The 12294-nt window shown below is 42.8% G+C and overlaps 1 protein-coding gene across 1 annotated transcript in view; it reads left to right on the top strand.

The window, feature by feature from the left end:
• Positions 1-208: 208 nt before the first annotated feature.
• The window catches only part of lrp8 (low density lipoprotein receptor-related protein 8, apolipoprotein e receptor), a 152270-nt gene continuing 140184 nt past the window's right edge, over positions 209-12294 (top strand). The window contains exons 1-2 of the mRNA XM_070831786.1: positions 209-275; positions 1315-1440. Coding sequence (XP_070687887.1) covers positions 209-275; positions 1315-1440 — 193 coding nt within the window. The remainder of the gene's footprint in view (positions 276-1314; positions 1441-12294) is intronic.

Here is a 12294-nt window from a genome sequence, read left to right as displayed (position 1 = left end):
TCACTGATTCAAATAGGAGCCGAGGCAGAGGCAGAGGAAGCAGAGAGCCAGGCTGATCACACACACTCTCACACACTCAGGAGCGGAGGCAGGGAGAGCAACACACACCGAGCCAGTGAGAGGTTGGGGATCCTTCAGTGGTTTTTCACCTGCACGCACAACAACCGTGAGACCCCCCCCACACCACCACCACCACCAGGATCTAAAGATGTGGACAAAAGTCGGGAAGCTTGTGCTATTACATTTGTTACTGATGGAGCTCCATTGCGCTAAAGGTAAGACACTTGTCCCAGCGAGGGGGGTGAATTTGCATCGCAGCACGGACGCTTCAGGGGGATCGTAGCCCACGGAGAAACGGATTGTCTCTCAGCGCAGTCCGCCTCTCCTTTAGCGTGGCATGCAATGGCTCACACCTGGATCGCCACTTTTGTTCGCGATCTCTGGTGACACCAGATGACAATACGCGGAAGAAAAGACCCATACAGCCCAACACGTGTGTAAATGCAGTAGGCTGATGTTGTGGGGAGAAAGGGCTGCTTGTGGGGATGTGATCGCAAAGTGCAGGATGCAGTGGTCTGCGTTTGGTGTTTTTGTCGCCGCATCCCACACAAAAACTTGCGTAGATTTGCCTGAACAGATCTTTGTTTTCAAGTGCCAGCGTGACACTGATGGTATAGTCATTCAGGGCGCACCAAAGCCTATTGATGGATACAGCACACACAAACAAACAAGCCCACCATGAACATGAGATAAACAGCAAAAGTGTAAATCATGTTGTGGGAATGTTAGATTTAAGAAAAAACACTACACACTAGCTACAGACTACTATAATCATTATTTGTGGAAGCCTTTCTCCAGTACTGGGAGATGCAGAGCAATTATAGCTATTTACCACTTCCCAACCCTCAACACTCAGGGGAGAATTAATTACTTGCTATATTACAAGAGAAGCATGTATGTAATCTATTGGAGGCTCTTTTAAAAAGTGGAGACTGTTGTAATATATCAGTTAATCTCCAAATTCGTAGGAACACAGTCATGTAAACAGTTTGTAGTCGAGCCCTGTTTTGTCATAGGCTGGTATTGATAAAGTACTTACACTGCCTCTTTCCTGTAGATGTCTATCGTTTCCCACCATATATCTGTGGTACTAACTTGATTTGATTTAAAGTGACATTACTACACTTAATGCTAACTATAAATCTCATATTTTGCCAATCTGAGATCTGCATGTATTCAATATTTACATTCTGATCACTAAATAAAGAGACTGACAACTTTTTTTTTTTTTTTTTTCTTTTCTTGACTACATAGGAACTCATACGGAGTCGGAGTGTGAAACCGGGCAGTTTCAGTGCAAGAACGGACGGTGCATCCCGACCCTGTGGAGATGTGATGATGATGATGATTGCTCAGACAGCAGCGACGAGGAGAACTGTCGTAAGTAGCCCAGCAGAGTCTGTTACATTGGTGGATAAACGTAATGATGATTGCTTGCTGCCCTGTGGGCCTTGAATATACCTGCTTTCACACACGTTACGAACATGAATGTTAATCTAGGTGAAAGCGACACCTAAACATTTTCATGTGGAGGAACTATACGTTTTCATGAGCGTATGCATTCTGCTCTCATTCTGATATGATCTGGTACATAACTGCATAACGGTGTAAGATGTAGATAGCTGATTAAATCTGTGCTTTAATTTTTGAATGAATGAAGTTCTACTGAGGATAAGCTTCTTATCATTTTGCTTGAGGCCCCTCTGGAATCTCCGTTTCCAGTTAGTCTGCAGACATAAGCGCAGGAACTGCTGATCGTGGATCATTTGTCAGGTCACATGAATATAGGAATTTTACTCGCTTCTTACTAATTCCTATTCCTGAGCAAACCTCTGGCACAAAGAAAGCTGTGGCCCCACTGGGTCAGAGCACTGCCATTATTATTATTATTGTTGTTATTACCTTCATGTTGCTGTGACTGTGTGGAGATAATGTTAGTCCCCTTATCAGTGAGTTCACCCTGCTATACGGTCTCATAATGGCTTCACAGATTGTGTCATATCTGGAATAGTGTGATAAAATTGCAGTGCTCTGTGTGATGACATCTCACTGCTGAGTAATGCAGCAAGCTCTAATGCAAGTACTGTGGCTCTTAGTTATGGCTGATCACAAATTGGCTGCTTTTCTGATCTCAGGGACGCCCCTGCTTCCGTGGGCAGGTGGTGTGGAAGTGGAGTTTCAAATACAAAATTCCATATACAATATCGGGCAATCAAATATTGTATTATGTCCTTCAGGAATGTGTGAAAAATTCCAGTTCAACAGCCTCAAAGGATTATTGCATGGACAACCAGCCGAGTAATCATCCCTTATAAATTTGTCATGCTGCTAATTGCCTCAATGGTTATATTAGCGGCCAATTGATTCATCGCTTATCTTGGAAAGCAGCACACCAAACCCACGATTCCCTCCTCTCACACACACCCACCGCGATGGTCGGCGCTGAATATCTTGGGAGTTCCTTTGACAAATGCCATGACATTTACAGGTACAAGCATGTCACATTCAATGCAGAGACTGATTAGAATTATTGGACATTTAGTGGGCAGTACTTCATGGAAGTGGAATTAGATTTTAATGAGCTAACAGCTACAGTTCACTTTGTTGTTCGGTATAAGCGCTGCTCAAAGACAATATGGACTTGGTGCTTCAGGTACAAGGTGACAATTTATTCTCTTCACTGAGCCAATTGGTCTGTGGCAGAAATGTGGCCTGCCTTTGTCTTGTCTGTTCACTCTTTTTGCTACATGTCCTGTACGCTTCAGATGTGGAATTTCTTTCCTCTTGGGCTCCTCTGTCACTCTCTCGATCTCTTCCGATGCTCTGTCTCTACCTTTTTATCTACTTTTTCCTCTTGCTGTGCCTTATACTGTCTTTCCGTGCATCCATACCCAGTTCCCCCTCTCACTTTCTACCCACTGTGTACTCTCTATTGTTTGTGTGCTTCAGCTCTCAGCCTGTGTTGGAGAGTTGGGTGCTTCTTTCTAAAAAGCTGGCTCACCTTTCCAGTGTTGTAGCACCCAGAAAGGGGCTTTCCTCCCCCCAGTTTGAAATCTCCTGTAAGGCACCTTGGCAGTGCAAACGCCAAAGAGGCTATGCCCACTCGTCTCACGCCCACAAAGAGCATCAGCTGACAGGTTGGTAGGAGATAAATCCAACAGCATGACTCTGGTTGCCGGAGTGATGCTCAGTGGCTGGCAGTATGCCAGCCCTTCGAACAGATGCCAGCACTGCCACTGCGCCCCCTCCCCAAAACCCAATATCACCAACAGAGCACAGCGGAGAGGAGGAGGGGGATGAGGAGGAGAGGGAGGAGGAGAACTGATGAGACAGATTTGATTGAAAGGAACAGGACACTGTAGAGCAGAGCTCAGGAGAAAAATAGGCAAAGCAAAGTATTTTAGAGAATGGGCAGGTGGGGGGGGGGGGGGGGGGGGGGGGGGGGTATTGGAGATAGGAGAAGAGATATATAATTGTGAAGAAAATAAGAGGAGGATTAGCCAGCTAGTTTCGCTTCATTCATGGTGGTGTGGCAAAGCTAAATAGGCTTGGAACAGGTGTCGTTTAAAGTAGGCTGGGCAACAAATGGATGACATTCACTGAGAATCCTTCCAACACCTGATCGGATGAGTGTAACACTCCCTTCAAAGTGAATATACACAATACCTATTATGGAAAAGCTGTCAAATCTCTCTGCTGGCTAACTTCTGATATTTGTCCTAACTAACTGAAGCACAACTAGTTAAAGGTTGTGGACATCTGCGTTAGACTGTGAGCTGACTAACTGGTTAAACTTGTGGTTAGATGCCACTGGTTGTTACAGCTATTCTCATTTAAAATGCAGGGGATTCAGACAATTGATTTAATGAAAGTTCCGATATTTGTAAGTTTAGATTGTTGCGATATCCCTAATGTTTGTAATGTCATAAAAAATGTGTAATTGACATCGTTTAACGAGCAAATTTGAATGAGGGAATAACACATGTAGTTGTAGAATTGGTGCCTGTACTACCTGCTTTGGATACTTGTTGAGGAAATTTAAATGTGCTAGAACGTGGCATGAACAAAAGAGCCTAACACTACATTGTAAGTGTGTGTCCTTATAACACTGACTCCCGTCATCCCTCTATTAAGGCAGTAATGTGCATGTAAACACACATGCATGGGTCTATCATACACACCCACCCAGGTGTGTTTGCATGTGTGTCTATATGCAAGTCTTTTATCAGCGCTTGTGCTTATCAGTCACTAGTCGCATCTCTCATCTCTTTTTCTGTGCACACACTCGCACGTCTCACAGCAGGGATTACCCTTATAGCATCCTCCTTCTAGCAGCTGAATTAGACTGAGTCTTGGTAGATTGGGTTGTCTTTTGTGCCTTGTCTCTCTTTTCTTTCATTCTCCCTTTCTCTCTTCTTCATCCTCCTCCTGCCTCTCTCCTCCCCTCTCCTCTCCTTCATTCTCAACATGCCTCTTGGTAGATTCCGCTCTTGTTGCCCTGGGAGACGGTAATGCGATGGTGATGGCGGTGGTGGGGTTTTTGTGCATGCGTGTGCTTTCTTTGTAGTGAACATAACACTTCTGCACACATGTGTAGACATGGAAACTCTCCACCTCTGCACGGCTCTGTATGACCTATATTTCAGCTGTTGAATATACAGAAAAAAGGCCTTAACATTTTTACAGCGGATTTAAGTGGATTTAAACATGCCTAATCCAAAGTGCCACTGTAAAATCATCTCATATCTGAACCCAGTGTTAGCTTTCAATTGTTCTCACTCTCTCACATCGCGGTACAGAGTCTTCTCTCCAGTTGGCCTCGGTCACAGTGTTCTGTAACAACCCTATCTGAGAGAATGTATGAATAAACAGAAGACAGTGGTGTGATTAGTGGCGCAACAATTGCTCCATTAATCGATAGAAAATTAATTTCCACTAACAAAAGCAGCAACCAGCCAAATGTTGGCTGGTTTAGCTTCTTTTCTTGAATATCTTTGATTGTTTGACAGTTGGTTGGACAATATAAAGACGTCACTTTGGAAACTATGTTAGTTACTAGTTAGTTATGATACACTGCTAAAAACACAAAATCAGAAGGGGATGGAGAGAGAATACATAAGGGTGGGAAGAAAGTTCTTGTTGAGCTTAGTGTGTAGTGTGTGTAGTGTGTGTAGTGTGTGTGTGTGTGTGTGTGTGTGTCATAGGACAATGAGTCTGAGCAGGTCTGAGAAGGGGAGCGTCTCCACTGCAGCCTGAGACTAGCTTCCCATAGAGGAGACATCACAACACATTTCACGCTACTGCTCTGTCTGTGTGTGTGTGTGTGTGTGTGTGTGTGTGTGTGTGTGTGTGTGTGTGTGTGTGTGTGTGTGTGTGTGTGTGTGTGTGTGTGTGTGTGTGTGTGTGTGTGTGTGTGTGTGTGTGAGAGGCCAGGCTCTCTCTCACACACACTGTTTTTATCACACACACACATGACACTGTAATAAGAGACTGCAGAAAAGCGCTTCAGGCATAAAAGGCATTATACTGAACTGCTCACAAAAACACATTTTGGTCACCTGCTGACACACACACACACACACGCACACACACACACACACACACACACACACACACTGTTCACTGCAGCACAGTAGGGGTCAGACTTTTAATGGGAGTATGAGGTCAAAGGGACCAGTAGCTTAATCAGTTACACACATACAGCCACACAATGTGTGTGTAGTTGCAGGATTGTGTGGCAGAACTCAGAATAAAATACAGACACGCTGCTTCTGAAAAGACAAACTGTGAACACTGCACACACACACAGACCGAGGTGAACTAAGGGGTTCAACACTAACACTGGTCAGATTTATAATGTTTCTGAGCAGGTATTATTTCTTTTCTGCATTGCATAATTCCATCAAACACACATGCACAGAAGCATAAGCCCACGTTTACCCATTAACAACCCCACACGCAAGCATTTGCTTTTCTGTACTGAACTAAGGACATGAAGTTGTGTGCATATGTGTGTGGAGTGTACGCAGCTGCAGTGCTTTTGTCTCCAGAGAAAGAAACACACTGTTGTTACTGCTGAGGAACTGTGGGACTGTGTGTGTGTGTGTGTGTGTGTGTGTGTGCCTGTCTGTCTGTGTGCTTCATCTGGTCAGCTTTGTGTTTGAGGACAATGTATTTTATGAACAGAGGATATCACACAAAAGTCACTGTAAAGAAAAAGAAAATAAGTCATTGGTTAACTTGATTGTATAACTTATTTTCATGGCATTGGACACAATTTCTATCTTGTTCCACTTTTCCTGTGCAGTTAGGACTTTTTTTTTTTTTTACCAAGATTTTAAATGTGTTCAGTTTTGGTGAGCATGAATGTTTTATGCTTTAAATGAGGCCATAAACAAAAGTTTGGCAACCACAACTCATTTTGATCAAAGCATTGACACAAACACCATGCGAGTGTTCCTGGTAGATCATTTTATACAGTGCCCCATCTTATACTTTAACTTACACTACTGTATGTCTGATGGGAAAAAATCAACTAATATCAAAGGAAATGAGAACTTGTGGAGGCCCTGAAGCTAAATTCTGTAGCTCTACGAAGTTACATTTGACAACTCTGACAGTTCTGTGAAGGAGGTTTGAAAAATATTACAGGAAATACACAAAACAGCTTTTAATGATGGGCTATTTTTCTGTTCTGCCTAAGAAATGAAATGTTGTGATTAATGACTAAAAATTGTGTCAAAAACATTATCAAAAATCCAACTGGGTTAATTTCATCAGCTATGCTGATGCTTTTTCCATCTTCATTCACATTAATGCACAAGTCCACACACCGATAAATTAAAACAACTTTTTATTAATAAAACATCAGGCTTCATATTTTAGATGATGCCAGTCTCCTCTGTCCCTCTGCTGCTCAGTTGACACATGAAAGGGTGAGACTGCCAGCTGGCCAAGCCTCTCTAAAACATGATGTATTCCTTGAAGATTGAATACTAAACATAATCAAGCAGACACATGCAGCGCTGCCAGCCTGACAGATGACAAGCCTAAAATATGTCGGAGCATCACCTTTGTCAGACACTGCATCATGCTCTACAAGCTAACAATACCTCGTGTGCTGAATAGGTGTTGGGTGCAGCGGTGCAAAACAGCAGCAGGGTAATTTTAGCTGAGGTCAGTGCTGGCCTGAGGCGTTTGCGCTCTCTCACTTTTCTCTCTATGGCCACCTATGTGTCTCTCTCGACCTCTCTCGCTCATTTTCCCTAACTTTCTACCTCTTGCTCCTTTTCTATCGTCCTCTGTCTGCGTCTCTCACCCCCGTCTGTCTTTCTCTAGACCTTTGGAGTAATGGTTTTGTACTGACATGAAGGGCAGGGGTATGAAATGCAGCAAACCTACAAGGAGGAAGCAGATACTGTGTGTGTGTGTGTGTGAGAGAGAGAGAGAGAGAGAGAGAGTGTGTTCACTGTCCATCTACATACTTCTAATCCAATTAGTGAGTGTCTCCGTGAGAATCTGCTCCGTGAGTAGTGTGTGTTTCAGAGAAAGCAAAGATGAGAAGAACAAGTAAGTTTGCTTCTGCCTGAGGACTAATTTCTCTTTCTCACTGTGTGTGTATAAAGTAAAATAAATAACAGTGGCATTGTCCTCGCGTCTCTCTTCATCTTTCATCCCTCCTCATTGTGTCTTCCAAAATGGGGGCATATGTATCAGCAGAACAAGGTTTCCTTAAAACCTGACTTTCACTCCCAACCACTGGGTTTGTTTTCACAGAGATTAGTATGGAACGAAAGTATCGGAACATAAAAGCATAATGAAAGAGCTTGATAACATTTCTCAAAGCAGATGCTTTTGAGCTATTGTGTAATCAATCAAATAATACTACTCAGTAATTGTATGAGTGTTATATAGAGGGGGTACTTGTAGTGATGATCCAATAGAGAATGATCACCCAACTCCCCTTCAGCTTTGTGACGTCTTTCAGCTTGTTTTAGTTGGTTGCTTTGGTTTCTATGGCCAAACGTTCCTTACACAGCAGGCTGCTGTTCTTAGCAAAACCTTCTGAAAAACCTGCTTTGTGCTACTTACAAGCACAAAAAGCCAGACAGACAAAGTTAGCAAGTGGCTAGTGAACATACTGGAGAATTTAGTTGCTGAAGAGCCAGATATCTCTACTCAGGAGTTGGTGGAGACCAAAAACGGAGCTTAAAGCAGATTGACTATTGGCTTGCATTCATCAGGTGACCAAGAACACAACTCCAAATGAATTCCAGTGTTGCTCCATTTCTGTAGAACATGTAAACTCCGCTTGCTAACATATTTGCTATTTAAACTTTAAAATGTCACTGCTGTCTGTGCTGCTCTAGTTGCTTAAAAAACATCAGCCAATGCAGACTAATAGAATAACTTTTAAACTGGAATAACTGAATGTCACAGCAATGCTCACGTCCAAGTTTGTTTCACAAACACAACAGCAAGCATACATCTGACAGAAGGTCAGGGCCCGCAGTATGGTGATACAGACAGTTACGGAACAACGTGGCTGACCGTGAACTTACATAAGTGCGTCTGGCCAGATGAACAATGCAGAGAAGCAATAGATGGCTAACAATTGTTGAAGGTGAAACATACTGAGGAAAGAGGAGGAAAAGTGACTTAGTTGGAGGAAGTTTGTGAGAGGTGTCAGTTCACTTGTTCACTGAGACAAGCTTTGTTATGCTAAAGAAAAAGGGGGATGCTGCCTGCCCGATGTTCCTTTTTTTTTAATATCAGTAGTTTGTTAATTCTTGCTCTCCTTATCTCTCTTCCTTTCTGTATACAGTACCCCCACTCCCCTCTGTCGTTTATGTCAGAATTAGCTCGTCCGTTTTCAGCAGATTACCTTGTGTTGTTTGCTTGCTCTGCTCTACTGGAAAGTCACTTATTGTTCAAAGTCAAACTCCGATAACACTACAATCCTATTTTCCCTCCGTGTGTGTGTGTGTGTGTGTGTAAATGTTTGGCTGTGTCTCGTTGCCGTGTGGCTCTTTGTGCCTGTGTTGTTGTGTTGTGCTGTTGTTACACCCCCCCCCTCCCCCCCTCCCCATCCCAGCCGTGTCTGACAGGGTATCATGGCGTTAATCCCCAGCTCAGATTAACCGAATATCTTCATGTGCCTCCATTTTATTATTTACATTTGCTGTAATCCTGTTTTTCACCTTGTGCTCTGTTGCCTGGTATACGCAGTCAGTGAGCGGCGTATGAAACGACAACTAAGAATGCTGATGAATAAAACATGGCTGTTAATACCAGTCTGCTGGGCTGACGCTGAGATAGAGCCCTTGAGTGCTGCATGTCAAAAGTTTTCATGACAAGTTTTACTTGGAAGTTCCAAAGTGGAGGAAAGAGTTTTGTTTGACTCCCTTTTCTGATGACATTGCCTCAGTCTCTCTGTATTTCTCTGTTCTGCTTCATTTCTTTCTGTATGCTTTACTTTGTCTTTTCTCTTCTTCGCTCTGTTGCTCTAAATTCTATTTTTTTTTTTTTTTATAGTAGATCATTTTTCTTCACCCTGCTCTCCGTCTTTATCAATGACAAACTGTTGGTTTGTTCAGCTTGATTCATTACATCTTACCCTGCTTCAGTGTCTCTTGTCATATAAATCACGAACTTTTCCATCCTCTTTGGCAAAGAAGCAGGAAACCAGTTTGGTAAAAGTAGAAGTTAATGTGGTGAATTTAGTGCTTTATGCTGCTATTGCGTGTCTCCCCACGATAGTGACAATGCACATCTTTCGTTTGATCTCAGTTGGGTGACACTGCTACTTTCTGGCTCAACACCTGCTGAGAGAAAGCAGGTGGAAAGCGGCTTTGAAGGTGTCAAAAAAAGGAAAAGTTCTCCGAAAGTGGATATAAACTCCCCCTTAAAGTATCTGCATCATTAGGCAGCAGAAAACAAGCGATGCAAATGCTAAAACTATATCCCAATAATAAAGACTGAGCTGTTTGAAGTAATACAAATCTGATGTGCTGAAGAAGAAATGCAGATTTTTTATTATTTAATGATTTCAGTTGTTGATCTTTTCCTTAATAACCCTCTACTGTTAATTGTGACAGCTTATGCATGAATCATTACAGAAACACAAATCCAGATACAATGCATTTGGTAAAGTTGGTTCATCTCTCTATGCGCTATTGTCCTATCGTTGCATAAAACAACTTTTCATCAACAGATTGGAGCAAGCTTATGCGAGTTCAATGTACCAGCGAAATTGGAACATTTTCAACTCATCTAAACAGGCAAAGCCGACATGGCGCCAGCACAGTTGAGGTCTTGGGAGTGGTGCTGATATGATAGAAGAAATAGAAATTAATTATTAAACGAATCAGTGATAATTATTTTGGTAATCAATTGATTGTTTAGTTATTTATCACACAAAAATACCAAATATTTCGTGGTCCCAGCTATAATACTGATTGCATCTTGAACAGAATTTCCATTAAAAAAAAAAACAAAAAAAAAAACGTGACAGTTCAGTCCCCACTGTAACTGTAACGCACTGTGGTCAGTAACCACTAAGAAAACAACTTGAACTTGAGGATAACCAACTTGACACAGATATTTTCATCCTTTTGTCCTTACTTTGCACTCTTTCTTTTCCCCTCGTCTTCTCTCTGAATCCCTCCCTCCATCTGGCTTTCGAATGAAGCCGTTTGCGTAGATTACACACGCACAAGGTATCTCCTTCATACATACGCCTTGCCAGCTCCTAAGCCTGAGAACGGGTCTTTTACCTTGAGGGGATTTTGCTTGTCATTCGTCACAGGATGATGGGGTGAGGTGGTGGAGGGGGGGAGTCACTCTTTGATGATATAGCTAGTGCTCAGTAATACCAGTTATCAGAAAAAAGGCTGGTGTGACACAAAATCTCTCTCGCTCTCTCTCTCTCTCTCTCTCTCTCTCTCTCTCTCTCTCTCTCACACACACACACAGAATCTATGTTTTGTGGGATACACACAACACTAATGTGACATTTTTACCTGCAGCGTTCTTTATTGTCAAAACGCAGTGATGCTGTGTCAACATGAGGTTGGAGGGGAGGAATTAAAGGGTGAGGGAATTGTTAAGGACTCAGTGCTAAGGACCACAGTTTCCACTGCCGGTTGAAGAGAAAAGAAAAAAAAACACCTTATTTCTGATTATCCTGTGAAACTCCCGATAAGAAGTGCTTCCTTTTGGAGTCACAACGTGGGGATTATTGGAAGTGTGTTTGAAGTAAAAAATAAATAAGCTGATGCTCTGTAGCTGCCGTAGCGGCACCAGGAGTCTCTCAGGACATGCAAAACGTTCAGCTATTTGGGATGTTGGCTGCTTTGCAAAGCTTCAACTCGCAGTTTAAAGACGCTACGTTGTTTGGATGAGCCGAAGTAGAGGGGAGGGGGGGGGGAGTAGAAGGGGGAGATCCTGGTGGGAGAAATGATTTTTTTATCCGTTGTGCTTGTTGCGTTGGATGTTTTTCACCAGATCTCCTTTCCTGCTCGACCCTCTCCCTCCATCCTCTCTCTTCTTTAAGGTCTCTGTCTGTTTTCTGTCTTTTCTTCTTTTCTGGCATGCGTTCATAGTGCGTGTAGCCAATGACGACTCTCTCTCTCTGTGCCCTCCATCCTCCACCCCCACACCCTATTATGTGTCATTGGAAGCAGAGCTTGAATGTTTGGAAGCAGGGTGACACCTTCTCAATGGGGCCTCAGAGGCCCCATCTCTCCCTCACCCACACACACACACACACACACTCACACACACACACAAAATCACACGCATAAAAAGATGCATTGACAATTGGTTTTGTGTGTGTGAGCATAATGAGTAGTGCTGTGACCCCGCATGCAACATCTGCATTAACCTATTGGATTCAGTGCTGTTTGCAAGAATTTTCATAGACTTTTTTTTTTTCTTCTTCTTCTGTCCTTCTTTTCACAGCATGCCTCATGTTTTCATTAGCTTTTCAAATCTGTGTCTGCATTTACATAAACATGTGTTTACACATAGTTTCCATGAGAAGAAGTGTATCCTGAAGCCTTTTTGTCTGCTCCTCTTATTGTTGTTGATGTTTGTTTGTGTAAGACAGCATTGGAGGTCATGATTAAATTAACACCAAGATGATGGGCTTAAACATTTTACGCTGGGCGGAGGTAGGAGGGAGGCTAATGCTACACACACACACACACACACACACATACATATACAAATAAC

The sequence above is a fragment of the Pempheris klunzingeri genome, chromosome 6 (assembly GCF_042242105.1).
Source record: "Pempheris klunzingeri isolate RE-2024b chromosome 6, fPemKlu1.hap1, whole genome shotgun sequence".
Taxonomy (NCBI): Eukaryota; Metazoa; Chordata; class Actinopteri; order Acropomatiformes; family Pempheridae; genus Pempheris; species Pempheris klunzingeri.
Note: the sequence above shows the minus strand (reverse complement) of the source record. Positions and strands in the feature narration are given on the sequence as shown.